We start from the raw sequence: 17829 nt of genomic DNA on the forward strand, positions 1-17829 counted from the left end.
GGCACCCACGTTCCATCCAGGTGTCCTATTCTCCCTTGCTTTCTAGTTTTCACTCTTATAGTAACACCGTAGATGGAATTTATATAAATCATGCTTTGTGCGGCCTGTCTTGCTACCTCTTCCACACACACTGATCATCCAGGTCATCCTTCCTTGCCTTTCGGTGTTTTTGTGTTTTGTACATGGTCTGCTCTGCCTCCACAACTCTGATTTTGCTTTCCCAGACACTTGCTGAAGACGGGCTTGGGGATGCCTGGGGTGTATCTCAGACTCCTGGGCTGCAGCCCAATCCCTATGGTCAACCACAGCTCAGCGGGCTGGAACCCAGAAGAGGGGAGGGGTGTCCATGAACACTGAGGAGAAGCTACAGATGCCACCCTGGCCTGACCAACACGCGATGTCCCCCCAGGTAAGCATACTGCCGTTGCCATGGAAACGGCATCGGCTAAGTATCACCTGGGGCATGGATACCCAGGCTTGTCACTTTGGTTTCCTTGCCAATGAAACTGGAGACAGAGGTTCAGAAGAATCCGATCCAGATAATTGAACCCCGTCAAGGTGCTTCCCTGAAACCAGAAATGGATTCCTATCCCGCCGCTTGTCATTCCTACTCTTTGTCCAGCAGCCAGCGTCCTGTTGGCTCCCTACCATGCACCACCAGGAGAAAGGCAAAACCTGCAGTGTTCGCGGCTCAGGAAACACCTGGTAAGATGGGCTGACTGCCCTCTATGAGGACAGCTTTGAAAGGAGCCCTCTCCAGCCTGGAGTGGTCTGCTTCGAGGCTAAGGGAAGGTGTCTGTGACTTCCAGAGGCCTCTCCTGGCCCCAGGTGGCCTTGATTAAGCTGGAAGAGCAGATGCAGAATAAGAAATGATGCCCTCTGGATATCATCGATATACAGAGACCAAAGCTTCCAGAATGGGGATGTTGATCAAGCTACGCTTCACTGGAATAATTACTCCACTTTCTGCTAGCTGTCAGCTGAATCTCTGTTTTCCTTCGGCCGGGCAGTTTTACATAAAAGAAACAAGCATATCATAAATACAGGCAAGTGGGGCGTTTCAGTGATGCTTGAGTCAAATGCATTGATTTTTTTCAATTTCTAATGTTTGACTTCCTGGGAATTTTGAAATTCACAGTGAAAATTATAAAGCATTGAGAAAAACCACCTTGAAGTAAGAAAGACTTTCTCTGTGCAGCTCACATGCTACGTCTTAATGTGACCCAAGCTGATGACTCTGAAATCCTTGTCTCTGGCTGAACCTCTCCCCTGAGCTCCAGACTCATTCAGCAAAGCACCCACCACAGATCTCCATCTAGATGACCCTGCACCTCCTCATCCCTTTCACTCAAGCCTGCTTGTTCTCCCGGCACAGTCATCCTCCCAGCCACTTGAAATGGAAACTTGGGAATAACCTTGGACCCCTCTTTGCCTCTGCCACCCACCAGTGCTCTGCCCAAAACCAGAGGCTTCCCAGGCCCTGGACTATCTCCACGGTCTCCTCCATCCTCTCCAGCCCTGTCATTCCTTCTCTGGGCCAGCCTCCTCCCCATCTCCAGTCTGCACCTTTCTGCCATCCTCCGGCGCCCCTTATTCAAAGGACTTAGCCTCTATCCTGCAGCCAGGCGAGCTTTCTACAATGCAAATCTGATCACCCTGCTTCAAACCTGTCAGGGGCCCCCACTGCCCAAATGGAAAAGACCAAATTCCTTGGTACAATAATAAAATAACAGTAACTCCTAGAGATTGGAGATTTATTAGCACTCCTCTTCTTCGTATGTATTATCTCATTCCATCCCTAGAAAAGCCTGACAGAAGATGTACTGCTGTTATTTGTCATCCCAGTTCTACAGCGGGGCCCCAAAGGGCCGAGGAGCTTGCCCACACGGTAATAAAAGCTGAAGCCAGGACTTGAACTCAAGAGGCTGCACCAGAGCTCACACCAGAATCCCGCTGCTTCTGCCTTCCTTTCTAGTCTCCCTCGCACCCGGCTCCTTTGCCCGGTCTTATTCCAGGAATACCGCATACTGGGGCACCGAGGATGGATGCGTGGTTTAGCCCCCACGTGTGGCCCAGGTGGCTCGCTCGGTCCGGAATCCTCTCCTCATCCTGGATGGCCTGGCGAAAGCCGTCTCATAGGGCGAGGCTTGGCACCTCTGTGAAGTCCTTCTTCCTTCTCCTGAGCCCACCCTGCCCACTCTTCCAGGCCCCTGAGTCAAACCCACCTCATCCTTCTTTGGTTTTTCAAAAATATCTAGTGAGGGAGAGCCTAGGTTTTAACTGGCCTCCTTCCGGCCTCCTACAGAGCGAGGCTGGATGAGGGAACAGGAACCAGACAGCAAATCACCTCCCTTCTTTTGAGCTCATCTTCCTCCTCTACGAGATAATCCCAAAAGTCTCATACAAACTAGATAAATAAGTCCTGGGGATGTGATGCACAGCCTGATGACTACGGTTAACCCTGCTGAATGGCGTATTTGAAAGTTGCCAAGAGAGGAGATCCTGAAAGTTCTCATCACAAGGAAACACATCATTTTTTTGTAACTCTATAAAGGTGATGGGTGTTAACTAAACATCACGGTAATCATGTCACAATATATACCAATGTTAAGTCATTCTGCTGTACACCTTAATTTATACAGTGTTGGACATCAATTATATCAAAATACATAAATAAATATACCAATATATTTTTATATATTTATATGTTCTATTATATTTATATTACTATGTATTATATAAAATAAAAAATACATAAAAAAATAGTCTTGTACAGCTTTAAAGGTCTACTGTTTATACAGTAAGAAAACCTTTATTATCATCATGGTCACATATTTTGACCTACGGTCCAAAATGACTTATTAAAAAATATCAAGGGGCCGGCCCAGTGGTGCAGCGGTTAAGTTTGCACGTTCCGCTTCGGCAGCCCAGGTTTCACCAGTTCGGATCCCGGGTGCGGACATGGCACCACTTGGCAGGCCATGCTGTGGTAGGCGTCCCACATATAAAGTGGAGGAAGATGGGCACGGATGTTAGCTCAGGGCCAGTCTTCCTCAGCAAAAAGAGGAGGATTCGTGGCAGATGTTAGCTCAGGGCTAATCTTCCTCAAAAGAAAAATTATATATATATATATATATATATCAAGATGATATACAATCAAAACTGCCTCCTTATTCAGAAATTTCTTTCTTTGCCCTCTACCCCATACCTTCTTTCCCTTTTCCTTCTCATTCCACATGGAAGCGAAGAGCATTCATTTTGCAACCCGCCAGTTCTGGCTTTGCCATTAGCTGGTTGTGTCATCTTAGCTAAGTTACTTTATCTTTCTAAAGCTATTTCCTTATCTCTGAAATAGAGACAAAACCTACCTTACAGGGTATTCTAAAGAAAATAAATGAGATGCTATTTTAAAGCAATTAGCACAGTGCCTACAACACAAGAAGAGTCAATAAATGACATTATGTGACCATAAATGAAAATGCTGTCATGACACCACCTGTGAGCAGGTCCCCAGCCTGTGAGACAGTAGGAAATGCCACAGGAGATGGTGGAACACACAAGGGGCTGGTTTTCTAGAGTGCTTCGCAGGGGAAACTTCTCCTGAAGTCAAGGTCTGTTTATTTCCATTATATTGGATATTTGACCACTCCTGGCCTTTGTTTCAGAATGCATGCTCATGTGCTTTAATAATTACAGCCTAACGAAGCAGTTACTAGGTACCAGACATCGTGCTAAACCCTTCACATGCATTATCTCAATTATTTCTTACATCAACCCTCTTAACCAGATATGGTTATTCTTTTTTTTTTTTGTGAGGAAGATTGGTGCTGAGCTAACTAACATCTGTGCCAATCTTCCTCTATTTTATGTGGGACACTGCCACAGCGTGGCTTGATGAGCAGTGCTACTTCTGTGCCCGTGATCTGAACCAGCGAACGCTGGAGTGTGCGAACTTAACCACTATGCCACCAGGCCGGCCCCAACATTTTAAAGATGAGAAAATTGAGGCTCAGAGAAATTAAGTACAAAGCCAAAGTCACAGCTAGTTGACAGTGAAGCTGGGGTCAAACCTAGGAAGGTAGCCTGCCAGGCACTGCTGACAATGCCGTCTGGAATGCCATAAACCCGCAGTTAATCCCTCTGGAGTTGAAGAAACCTACCTTGAAAAGCATCTTAAAAGGAAAAGAATATATAACCTCAATTCACTCACGAGTGGATAATAAATTCAAGGAATAAAACTCCAATCTTAATGCCTCCTTGGGGAATTACCTTCAATAAAAATGACCCTAAAATACTTCACGGGAAGTGCAAAAGCTACAGCTATCTTTTGCACACTTAACTTGTCGCTACTGCCTTCAGAAGATTGTCCTGAGGGAACAGCAGAGTCCAAATGTTGGCTCGGGGAAAGGATTACACTTCCCGGGCCTGGATGAGATTATTAATCATTGCCTGCGGCTTTATGGTGACAACAGCCAGCACCAAGTTTTCTCTGGGAAGGCGTTAGGGGACACGGCCTTCTAGAGCAGTCTTTCTTACCATGGGTGCCGAGCTGCTTGCTCACATGTGTATCTTTTATTGGGATCTTTCTCCATCAGATTCCGAATGAAGTCTTTTGCTGTTCAAAAAGAAAGTAGGAGGGAAGGAGTCAGTCTGTGGCCTGAGATGGGAGGATATGATACCACCGGGTCTTTGAGAGCGTCATGGGCAGCATGAAAATTACAAAGCCAGCCCTCCATGGACCCTACAGTACCTTGGACACAAAAGGCAGGCGGTACTAGCATTGAGGGAAAAGGGAAGCTAAGGCTTGGGAGCCTGAGTGGTGACCTGTGAATGGCAGCCAAGCCAGGCCTGGGACCCTCCCTTCCCAGCTCGAAGTCCATTTCCTCTGGGAGGTGGCGACACCTTGGTTCAGAGAAGAGATGAAACATCTTTGTTGTCATGTGCCTCTCATTCTGCTCACCGCTGCCCTTGGGAGCTGTTGTGTTGATGCCCTCTCCATGTTTTAGACATCACCGACTGAACAAAATACCCCGGTTACCTACTAAGCCAGCCAGGTCCTGGGCTAGGCGCTGTGGATACGCAGCCCTCAAGAAGCCCCACCTGCAGCCCCCTTAGCCATTTACGATGAGCAGGAGTTGCAAGACAATAAGATGTGCCCTGATGGGGAAGTGGAGAGCGCTTGGAGGCCCTGGACAGGGTATGACCCACAAGCAGGACACGAAGAACATGAGGGACTGGGTCACAGAACCAAAAGATGGCACCCGTGTGCAGGCTGGAGATCTGTAGCATCGTAGGGCCTGGCAACTCACCACCAACAGGACTGGGCCTCTGGGGAAGGCAGTGCCCTTCCTAGCTCAGAAGTTAAATACTCCCCATGCGGCAACTTCCTGTTTGCCTTGGAGAACTGTACTCGGTCCCACATTTTAGAACGTTGAGGAAGAAAGCAAGGTGTTTCCAGTTAGGAGGAATTAACACAAATAATAAAATGCGTTATTTGAACAGCTCATCAGTGAGCACAGAGCTCTGTTCCACTCATTATTTCATTTGGTCCTTATACTACCCTCATGGAAGGGAAGAGTATTACTATCATCCTTATCTCATCAGCGAGGAAACTGAGGCTCCAGAGATGACGTCAGTTTATGTGGGTCTTGGTTTTGATCTTTATCCCTGAGGAGGAAATGGTGAGCTTCCCTGGGCTGTGGATGTGGGCTCTGCAGTGAGGGCTTGGGTTCAAATCCCAGTTCTGCCACTGACCAGCTGTATGACTTCAGTCAAATTATTTCACTTCTGGGGTCTCAGTTTCCTCATCTGTAAAATGGGAATGGTAGTAATACCCATCTGATACAGGTTGTCCTGAGGACCGAATGAGTTAGCACATGTGCTCAGCACACAGTAAGCGCTCAATAAATGTTAGCCAACATTGTTTCAGATCAGGGCGCAGTTAGGAGTGGTGGAGGAGTGAGTCCCCATCCCGCAGCCTGGCTTGGGCCAGATGTCCCCAAGCCCATCCTCCCCTTTGCAAGTCAAGCCAGGTGTGTGGCTCAGGAAGCTTCCTCGGGAGCCTCAGGACTGTTCTGAGCCCCCCGGGCCCATCAGAGTCAGGTGGTCTGCGTGTAAAGTCCCAGGGGCGGCCCAGGGGGAGCCAAGAGACCTACCAGAGTCGGAGATGTCATCCCAGTATGGGGAGTCGAACTCATATTCTGCCTTGAGGATCTGTTCAAAGAGCTTGGAGTCATTTTCATCATAAAAAGGAGGGTAGCCACAGAGCCTGGAAGACAAGATGGGTAAGGGTCTGAAATGGTGCACATCCAGAGTGGTGGTCTGACACTTGGCCTGGAAGGAAGAGCCACTCCCCTTGAGTTGAGAAACTCTGCACTGTGTCCTGCAAACAATCGCAGCAAAGAACTCACACGTTCTAGGGACACAGAAGTACATTTGTGATTTAATAAACAGGAAAAAGGGGGAACGGCCCGGTGGCGCAGTGGTTAAGTTCGCGTGCTCCGCTTACGTGGCCTAGGATTCACCAGTTCAGATGCTGGGCATGGACCTACCCACTGCTTATCAAGCCGTGCTGTGGCAGGCGTCCCACATATAAAGTAGAGAGAGATGGGCATGGATATTAGCTCAGGGTCAGTCTTCCTCAGCAAAAAGAGGAGGATTGGCAGCAGACGTTAGCTCAGGGTTAATCTTCCTCAAAAAAAAAAAATAAGTAAAAAAATAAAATAAATAGCTAAAAGGTTAATTCAGGAGATGATCAAAGGTAAATATATGTATTCAAGTGCACCTTTTTGCACATTATTCCCCACAGAGTCCCGTGCACCCTACAAACCTACCAGACAGCCTTCTGTGTGTAAATGTTGTTAATCGGACTGTCTGTGATATTGTCCCTAACAGATAATGGGCTGGTGGAAAAAACAAAATACATATTTATATACATTTTAGGGCTCTTCCAGGTTCGTTTTACTTAATAAGTGATAGGAGGAAGAAAGGAAATTTTATAAGCTTGAGTATCAAGTTGTCACAAGTCACCCTAAACTGCACGTTATCATATCACCCTACCCTGTCCAAATCAGGTGTTTGGAAGGTTATAGTTTTGCCCATAAATATGCAATAAGCACAAGCAGAATTTGACAGAAATGTCAATACTACAACATTGTAATATATCATTCCTTTTCCACTGAACCATTTCAAAGTTGATTTTTAAAGATCCTATTAGGATATTGGTGCAAATAACGTGTAGTTCTGGAGGTACAGACAGTCATTTAACAAACACAGTAAGAGTATAAATTTTTATTAAATACCGCAAATACAATTTGTTCCATAAAATCATGGATTCTCCCTCCAGTTCCAATGTGACCTTCATCATTAGTAGGCCATTGATGCATTTTCTGGACCCAAATGTCCTCATCTGAACTTGAGGAGACCAGACCAGAAAATTCCCAATATTCTTTCTGGCTTTAAGATGCTGTGGCTCTGTGACTCCCTCTCCCGATTTGTTTGGCTGGCTATGAGACCCAGGGAAAGATTTAGTACATGTATGAGGCCCACGTGGGGCCGGGGCAGGCCCTGGTGGGGTCTGGACAGCTGGGAATCGGTGGGATTGAGGCCACAACTGTAAGTGACCAACACAGCAGAAGGCAGGGCTGGATTCTAGAAGGCCAGGCGCAAAAGTGGATGGCACCGAACTTGCTTCTGGGCCCGTGACAACCAGAGGGTGGCAGCTACAGCCAGAGCCTGCCCTGAAAGGAGCCCTGAATCTTCCCACATAGCCAAACTTTGTTCAAAACACAGCCACAGGCTGGAGACCACTTTAATGAGAACAAATTAGCAGGAATCAGGCCCGTGAGGGGTTAGGCTGTCGGCAAATATGAAATTTAATGAAAGTTCGAAACAGTTTTGGTACAGCCATTTTTCAGCCGCTCCTGCTGTGACATGTGATATGACAGCCACGCTGTAGAAGGGAACGGCTGATGACATCTTTAAAGGCTGGGAGACATTCTGTGGACTGATAAGATTCAAAGTCATCTATCCCCACAAGGTTGATTTAGGGGCTAAGTGCCTGGAAAACTTCATTTTTAAAGATTTGCTGCTGTGGGGGAAATGAATGAGAGCCAGTGCTTCTGAAACCACTAAGTACATATTTCACTGCCCAAGGCAGCCCCAGAGCCAGGAGATGGATATGTAAATGTTTCCCATAATGAGGATTTGGGCTAAATGAAATGTGCATATTAGAATAAGCAGACAGAGCAAAATGTTAGTTTGTTTTGGAAAATAACTAAATTTTAAATACGTAAGGGTTTTGTTTATTAACAGCTGAGTGTTTTACTTTGCAGTTTGGCTTTCTTTACAAGGAAAAAAAATCTTTAAGAAAATTCCAAGAAAGATTTATCCTTCTTGTGCCAATTTTCTTAGTGTATATCCCAATTTCTTCTGGTTTTAACCCTTTTGGGGGGAGTATAGAATACTATGTTTATGTGGCTGTACTGAGGACAGAAGCCAAGGCATCGGAGACCTAGCAAGTGAAAATTAAGAAAAGATTTAAAAATAAGTGTTATAAAAGAACAGAAGGGCAAAGAGAATTGTAAAATTTTCCCCAGATCTAGAGATTTCACAGAGAGCTCCTGGCCAGGCAATTTCATTGGTAGGTGTGTGTGGAGAGTTCCACTGGGAGAAATAACAACTTTGGGCTGTTTATCTCCATATACAGAACACTGACTTCTGTAGTCCTGGACCCGCCCATTTGCAAGTGCAAACGCTGCCTTCTTATTTTATACGTCAAACCGTTTAAATAATCTATGAATTATCTCACCATGGGTACTCAAAGACAATAAAGTCATTCCCAATTGTTCTAGGCCTAAAAGTTTCTGGTTCAGAATAACATCTCAACTTGCCAACCCAATGACCGGTGGTCACACCCAATACAGCCAACAGGCCTTCAGAGGGCTCTTCCACGGCCTCCATCCATCCTCAGGACGGCGGTCCAGGAGACTGCTTACACCTTCCAGCCTTTCCTGTTGCTATTTAGTTTGCCACCTCATCTATCTGTGGCACACTTAAATGCAAACAGACCACTAGGTTTGCATTAGCCTTGCCTGAACACTTATTTTGGGTCAAGAACTCCACTAAGAGCTTTGCCATATTGCCTCACTCAAACCTCACTGCCCAGGAGGTGGTGACCTGACACCTTCCTTTTGCCCTTTAGAGCCACTCTCTGCCCTGCTCTGTCCCTGCGGGGCTGCCCTGTATGGACAGCCAGATGAAGGTTGAACTCTCCAACATCCGGTAGGGGTTGACCAAGAGGACCCCCGGGGAGATGGCGAAGGAAGGAGGAAATCAGGGACAGGGCATGTGTCGCCCTGGCCCCCTCTCAGCCAGTGCTCAGGCTGGGTATACCCTTGACTGTGGGCCACTGCTCCTCTCCAGGGGTGGACTCTACCAGACTCTCCCCCTAGGGTGTGGTAACCACACCACCCCCTCCCCTCATTACCTTGAATCAGCTGCTTAAAGCTCAGCGTCACGGTGCCGTTCCTCGTGCTTCTCTCACACCACACCTCTGTATACAGTCCCTTGTATAATTCTCATCTTAAAGCCAAACTGATTTCAATTCTTTTGGATAAATACCCAAAAGATTGCTGAATCATATGGTAGTTCTATTTTTCATTTTTTGAGGGACCTCCATACTGTTATCCACGATGGCTACGCCATTTTGCATTCCCATTCACCGTGTGTGAGGGTCCCAATTTCTCTACATCCTCACCAACACTTGCTGTCTTTTGTTTTTTTTCATTTCTCCACAGAAGACACATACTTGGCCAACAGGTATATGAAAAGATGCTCAACATCACTAATCATCAGGGAAATGCAAATCAAAACCACAATGAGCTATCACCTCGCACCTGTCAGGATGGCTATCATCAGGCAGTGACTTTTAAAACGTGTATCCACACAGATCTTATAGTATTTCACGGTCATCATAAGATGACCAATTGATAAGATGAGCAATTTCATTCAGGTTAACCAGCCAACTTACACATATTTACTTAGTGACTTATGCATAGCTAGCATTCATTTACTCATCAAATGTTTATTTTGCACCTACTATATACCAGGCACTGAGTTTGATACTGGAGATACGAGGATAAATAAGAACCAGTTCCTGCCTTCAAGAGCTCAGTCTAGTGGGAAAGAGACACGCATAAACAGATAATAATGACACAGGTGGTAACAATAAGAGACATACACAGGGGCCATTACGAGCGTATAGAACTGGGACATTGAATGCAAATAGTTTTAGGGGGGAGTAGAAGGAGCAGATGCCAATGCTTTGTCTCAAAGGATGACCAGCAGATGGGTAGGAGAAACAGAGGCAGCACGGTTGAGAAGGGCTAACCTGGAATAAGGCCTGGAGGCATTAAAGGGCACAGCTGATTCAAGAATGTCACAGCAGTTGCTGCTGCTACAGTGTAACATACGAGTCAGTGCTACAGTGCAACACATATGTCAGTGCTACAGTGTAACATACATGTCAGTGCTACAGTGTGACATACATGTCAGTGAGTTGTACTAGATGAGGCCGGTGAAATGGATGGCAGTGGGACCACGGAGGGCCATGTTCTCACACTAAGGTAGGTGGTCTCTCCAGAAGGTAACAGGAAGCCCCTGAAAGGTGTAGACAGAGAAGCCATCTGGGCAACTGGATTTGCGGCTGAGGAGGGGGGAATTGAGGCAGGAAGACAAGTGAGCCGCTGAACTCAGGCAAAGGAAGGACAGGAGGGGGCAGGTGGTGGTCGGTGGATTAGGTGAACAGAATGATTCCGAAAGGTGCTCAGAGAGAGCCCCGGGAGGATCTGGTGTCTATCAGTGTGGTGAGTGAAGGCCAGGATGACGGCCAGGTTTCCAGCGAGCACAAGTGGAGCTGCCGTCAACTGTGGTGAAGAATACTGGAGGACGTGTCACCACAGCACCTGGCAACTCCAACTTATTCTTTCAATGGAAACTGCCTCACTCGGGGAAGCAGCTCTGGGCAGTTCCTTTGTTTGTGTGGAGGGGGGGCCTGGTCCACCAGGGTGACCCTTGAGGCAGCCTGACATCAGTGGGAATCAGCTCTCGTAATCACACTTGTTTGGACGGAAGACTAAGAGATCCTGGGAAGAGAGGCAAGCTGATGGTGCGGGGTGTGGAGAGAGAAGCAGGGATGCCAGGAGGGAGGCACCAGCTGAGGGGTGAGGCTGTAAGAGGAGCCAGTGCCCGGGGCTGTATCAGCATAAAGGGCTTCCATTCAGTCCACATGAAGCCATACAACAAATCCCTTTTCCTTAAGGTAACTGGAGAGAATCTATTCCTTGCAACTACAAGTGCCAACATCCCACAGAGGATAAGATGGAGCAATTTCATTCAGGCTGTGATGAGCTGGACCAGGTGGGTGTGAGGGATCCGGGTTAAGGTAGCCAGCAGGCAGCAGGGGATAGGAGTCTGAAACCAGGGACTTGGTCTGGCCTGGAGACGCTGAGTTAGAGGCATCAGTATTTGCATGAAAGCCGAGAGAGTGGATACAATCACTCAGTGAGAATCTGTAGACACAGGAGTTGCAGACAGACCTAATCTGGTCCACAGATGTGTTCTGTTTGGCCAGCAGTGATTGAAAACAACTGTGACTTTGAATGCTTATAGACAGGTGTTGTTCTAGCCAGTTTGCCACAGTCCCCACTACTCCCTATTACTCACACCCACTGGTCACACATTTACATCATCTACCACCTGATCCTCCATACCCTAAATTGGTGACTTTGAGTCAAGGGCCAAGGATGGAGGTCTGGAGAAGGCAACATTTAAGGGGAGGAGGGGCCAAAGCACAGTGTTAGGCCCTGCTGGCTACACAGCTGCATAAGAAGTGAGCCCTGCTGGCACCACTGCACAGTCTAGATGCCCAAGGCAGTGTGTGTGTGTGTGTGTGTGTGTGTGTGTGTGTGTGTGTGTGTGTGAGTGTAATTTCCTCCTTGGGAAATGCTCCAGGGATTCAGGAGAGAATGAGAAGTTTGACTGGGGTGATCAGGGAAGGCTCCTGGGAGGAGGTGTGACCTGTGCTGTCTGCATCTGATGCCAGGTTGCTGTCCATCAGTCATCTGGGAAGCTGGTAAAAACTTAACTTGTCCCACATCAGCCCCAAACCAAGTGCATTTGACTCTCTAAGGGCATGGCCCAAGCATCTTTACTTTTGTTCTTCTGTAAGAAGAAGAAAAAATTATATAGGTAATTCATGCTCATAGTTAAAAAGTTCAAATACAGAAGGGTAGAAAGGGAAAGTTCCCTCCCAGATCCTCCTTCCCACTCCTGCTGTTCATTTCCTGCGAATGCTTTTCAGAAATTTTCTTGGCATATTCAAGCACGTACGTATAGGTATGGGACACCAGAATGCAGATTACCTGGAAGTGTAGCCTTGACTGGACGGCTGTGTAGGAGGAACAGCTAGTTTGTCTCTGCGTGTGCCAGCAAGCCCCCAGCATGAATAAAAACGACCCCTCTTCAGGGGGATAGGACTGATGTCTCCCTCCTAGATTTCCATCAAACATTAGCTGGCTGCTGTTTCCTGCTTCCTGACCCAGAAGCAATCACAGGCCTGATGCAGCTGCTCCAGGCTCTCCTGTGCCACATCTGCATTTCCTGGGCACCGGCTCCTCAGGTCCCCACGGGGGACAGAGGACAAAATACCGCCTGTCAAGCAGTCCTCTGGCTGTCCCCAAATGCTGACTGGGCGTTTGCTGTGTCCTAGGCCTGGGGATACAGTGTGTAAGGAGGCCATCAGGGTCCTAGTCTCACAGCATTTGCATTCTATCTGGCCGGGGGTGGGGGGCGGAGGGGGAGACTCTCAAGACGAAACTTCAAAATAAACAAAAAATATAATAAACAGGAAATGTAAAAATAAACAGGAAATACAAAAAATAGACAGAAAAAGTAACAGTCATGGGAAGCCACAGCATTTCATCCTCAATGAGAATATTCCTCTCCACGGTGGTCCCTGTGTCTGGAACGCTCTTCTCCAAGTTGTGGCTCCTCATTTTTCCAAAGCTCCACGTGCATGGCCCTTGTACCATGATGCCTTTCCTGACCCCCACCCTGGCCAGGGCAGGCACCAACCCCATGCTCCCCCGCCCCCTAGGCACTGCCATCATGGCGCATGTGTCGGTTGCCATCTGTGTCCCATCATCTCCTCTGTTAGACCTGAGCTCCCTGAGGGCAGTGACAGGGTCTCATTCACCTTTGCAATCCCAGCACGCAGCCCAGGACGTGCTCAGCGAAAGTCTGCCAGATGAAGGAGCTGTCAATGCTTCAGCGCTTCAAGGATTGCCACCCTCACCCCGCTCACCCGCTCTCAGGACACTTCCCCTTCTTCATGCGCCACCCAATCCCACCTCTTTCTTGGGTCCTCTCAAGAAATTTAAAAAGGATTGCTTCATGGTTCTTACATTTATCTTCCCATCCTGATTGTGAGTTCCTGGAGGAGGAGGACTATGGCATACATTGTATTTGTCGTGAGCAGTCAACAGTATTCCATAAATATTTGTTGATTGACTATTCTTTGAGAAATGGGAAATATTTATTTGAAACATTTATGCTTGTGTGCATGTGCACATGTATGCGAAACAGCACATACTGAAGCTGACTTAAGAAGTAGGGTGAACACTCTAAAATGAGTGTTTACTCTGGAAAAAAATAATTCAACTGAACTTTGTCCTGTGGCACTATTTTTCAGTTATTTTGGCAGGGGAGCCTCCTGATGGCCAACAGTATCCACAATAAGGGACAGCCTTCAAAGCAGATTCGAACAAGCACAGCAAACCCTCAACGAATATTCCCGCCTACTCTGGATTCCCTCCAACCAGCAAACGGCCACGTGATGACACAACTCACAGGTGGTACCCGCTGTTCCCAGCCTGAATCCTCCATCCAGAAGCTGAAGAGTATGTTTGAAGAAAGACTTTGCATGGTAAGTGGATTTGCACAGAATTGGAGAATTTTATTCTGCGGTCCAGAAGGCATCACCTGGTCCAATCCCTCATTTAGAAGACTGGGAAAGTGAGTCCCTGAGAGATGAAGAGATCTTCTCAGGGCCACAGCCAGTGGCAGACCTGCCCCTCTACCTGCCCAGTGCTCTGGTATAGAAAAACAAAAGCCGCTTCAACCCAGTTCTACAGATATTTATGGAGCAGCAACATTGTGCCAAATGCGGATTATGTAGCAACGAAGAAGACAGACCCTGTTCTTGTTCCTCAGAGTCCAGACATATTTGAAGAGGACAAGTGGGAAGTTGACTTTTCTACAGAAGAGAAGCTAATTATGTTGTGCATGTCCTGTAAAAGTTAATACCAGCAGCCACCATCTGACAAGCACATACTGTGTGCCAGGCCTGGGCCGGACAACTTACACATATTGTCTCAACGCGTACTTCCGAGGTAAGTATTTCAGTTTTACATTTCCAGAGGAGGAAATGCATGAGGGATTAGGCAACTTGCTCACAGCTAAGGGGGCAGAACCGAATTTTAACTCTCTCTCTTCAACTCCAGAGCCCAGTCATATTAGCCTTGAAGCAGTGAAGCCAGATATGTCACTCAAAGATGGGGAAATGCCACATACATCCTCTTCCTAGACCCGCCTCTGAAGTCAGGGGGTCGTGTTTTCATATATTAGATGTTTGGAAACAGAGCCAGAAATAAGGCTATAAGATCTGCCAAAGAAATGAAGAACAGCTCAGAGTCCACGCAGGTGGGAAATCAACACTTGGTGTTCTACCCAGCCTGCCTGCCTTAAAGACAGCTGGGAAGAGAATGGCCAGACCGAGGATGGCCCCGTCTGTGGGAGGGAGGGATGGGAGAGAAACGAACCTGGGTCTGTACTGAACCAAACTCCAATATGGTCACGTCCAATAGCCTTTGCCCAGCACTCTGCTCCCCAAGAGCTGCAAGGGGACATAAAGGATAGAAATCTCCTCTGGCAAGACCTGGTGGACCTCTGCGGGACCGAGCAGGAGTTCAGGCAGGCCTCGTGATCCAGAGTAACGGGGACTCAAGCAACAGACATCAGTGAATTTTCTAAGCACCTGAAATGTGCCGAAGTGCTGAAACTTATTTTGGATATTTTATATAAAAAGCATTTGAGTGCAACCGTCCACACTGATGATGGAATGATCATCAGTAAATGGCAACCCAGAATTTGCTGTCTTAGTCTCATTGGATGAAAGGACTCTGAAGGAGAAGAGAGAAGTGATTTTTCAAGCAAAGGTTTGTTGAAGCTCTCTGAGGACCGATTCCGACTCTGCTTTCTGAGAGGGTGTGGGGGGTTGGGGGGCTTCTCAGCCTGGGATTTAGAGAAACAGACACAGATTCACATCCTGAATCCAACAAGCAGTGGCTGAGTGGCCTTGGAGAAGTTATATACTCTCTCTGAGTCTGCAAAATGAGGATAATAATGCCCACCTTATAGAGATCTATTAATGTATACAGTATATACCATATGATAATATACATTATATATAACACACATACATATACATAGATAACAGACATTAACATATGAAGGTGCCTGTCACACAGCTGCCATTAATCGTTATCCACCTCTTTTCTTTTCCATCCCACCAACTCCATCCAATCCCTTTCAGGTTCCTTCAGCTGAAATATTCTGAAGTGGGATGCACTGCTCACCATCAGGAAGAAGAACATGATGGGGAGAGAGGAATAGAGGGACCTCGAGGGACTCAGTCCAATGTCCTACACTCTGTACATGAAGTTGAAGGATTATACCTGTGCAAAGTCTCTGGATCATGCACTCTTGCCCGTAAACCTGACCTAAACTGCTGTAGAAGAGAGGAAAAGAGATGCTGCCTCTGACTATTATTTCGTGCACTGTTACGAACATAAGGATGGACTATCCTAGAGACCTGCTTTTAAACTTTGATCCTTGTGTACAAATATCTCAAGCATTTGGCCAAGGAGCCTTCAATTCTCGGAATACTTCAAGCTTTCCTGAGAACATTGACTCAAAGGCATATTTGTGCAGTTAGACCAGGGTATCATGAAAATGGCCCAAACAACAAACCTCTATGTATACTGCAAACTAGATAAGCCACAGAAGGCCAATGCAGGCCCAGTGGGTCTCTCAAAAACACTCACAAAATCAACCAAATCTGGGTATCCCTCTCTGGAAGTTAGAGTCTGTCTGATACACAGTGGCCACTGGGCAGCCGCTGTTGGCTTTTGCGTCTTGGCACTCAGGTACTCACCAAGGGTTTATTGAATGAATTTCTGGAGCCTGTACTAAGGAATCTAAGTTTTATTCATCTCACTCTGGATAATACGACAGACTTTTAAAAATAATAAAATAAAGCAAAGCTTTCTAAGCTGATAAATCTCTTGTGCTTAGTTGCAAGTCCCACTTAGTGAGCAAAACAGGTTTCCGCATATTATTCAGATTTACAGAATAGCATGAGCACTGAAACCTGAATTGTTACAAAAATGTAATCCAGTTATTTCAGCAACCATATATTTAATCATGTGCATGGCAGAGCATTTCTCCCTGCAAAGTCGAAAGAGATCAGGCTGGAGGAACTAGGAATAGTTCCCATACTAAGACCATGTGCAGGCTGACTGCAGCAAAGCACTGTTGATGAAATGCAACGGATAAATGTCCCCTGTCACCCACCCCCTGAGATTTGGATAATCCCTTGAAAGCTGAGAATGAGTAAACAGATCAGGGAAAGATCTAGGGGAAAAAGGAAACACATTCCTTAGAAAGTTTATACACAACTAGAGCTGAAGATTGGGAGCTGGGCAGGGAGGGGAAGACAATCAAATACTTTCCCAAGCCGGAGAAGTTAGTAGCGTAATCCATTTGGAGTGAATGAGTTTAAAACAAATTCTGCACACAATAAAGGGTTGGACTAGACAAAACATCATCCAGAGCTGTTGTGTGGTGAGCCACAGTCCCACTTCCAGGCATATAACTTTTTGATTCTTGCATTAGCCAAATGGACACCACCTCCAGGAAGTCTAGGGGATTAGCACGGAGGCATTGCATCTCCTCCTGCAGGGCGGAACACATCTGAATGAGGTTCAGACAAAAACCACTTCCGGCTTAGCTTATGCTAACAGTGGAGTGGATGGTGAGAAAGAGGACAAGTAGAAGAGCCTCCAACAGCCAGGCAGTTTGTGTTACGAAAAACAAAATCTTTCAGCAGTTCAAATGAGTTCTCGAGAGTGATGAATTGCATACCGAAGAACCGAGGGGAGCAGACATCCAGTCTGGAGGTGATTAAGACGAGAGCTAAGTGATGATTCTGAACCCGTGGCGGATTTCCAATTCTTCTTCTGCACCTAGACTTTCCTTTCTTGGTTGTGGGGCTCCTGCTTCCTCCCTCTCCCCCCAACCCCCAGCTTCCTTCCTCCCTGCCTCCCTTCCTTCCTTTTCTCTCTCTCACATTCTGATTGGTAAGCCGTTATGAGTCCAATCGCATTTGGGAAATGCTTTGGTACCTGCATCCCATTGTCCCTTTGGCCATGGCCTGTGATTGCCCTTTTCCCTTGTCCTCTGGCTTCCGTTTACTGTCACACAATGCACTTCCGACACTGACCAGAAGCCAGGCTCTGAGACCCCGGCAAGGAGATCAGAAGCCAGAAAGGGGTCTTGTGTGCTGGCTAGCCTGTTGCACCATGCTTGTGGGAGTTAAGTTCTGAGATTCTGGTCCACTCTTCCTTCAATCTCCCACCACTTGCACAAGCATTTCCCGACTTGCTGGTGTGGACCGGAACCTCTCCCATTCCCACCTCCATCTCTATTCCC

The 17829-nt window shown here is 46.9% G+C and overlaps 1 protein-coding gene across 6 annotated transcripts in view; it reads right to left on the reverse strand.

The window, feature by feature from the left end:
* The window catches only part of CAMK1D (calcium/calmodulin dependent protein kinase ID), a 405571-nt gene that overhangs the window by 9296 nt on the left and 378446 nt on the right, over window positions 1–17829 (reverse strand). For all 6 annotated transcript variants that reach the window (XM_046680009.1, XM_046680005.1, XM_046680010.1 and 3 more), the window contains 2 exons: window positions 6156–6268; window positions 4537–4615 (listed from right to left, as the gene is read on the reverse strand). In XM_046680009.1, coding sequence (XP_046535965.1) covers window positions 4537–4615; window positions 6156–6268 — 192 coding nt within the window. The remainder of the gene's footprint in view (window positions 1–4536; window positions 4616–6155; window positions 6269–17829) is intronic.

Source organism: Equus quagga, chromosome 12 (assembly GCF_021613505.1).
Source record: "Equus quagga isolate Etosha38 chromosome 12, UCLA_HA_Equagga_1.0, whole genome shotgun sequence".
Taxonomy (NCBI): Eukaryota; Metazoa; Chordata; class Mammalia; order Perissodactyla; family Equidae; genus Equus; species Equus quagga.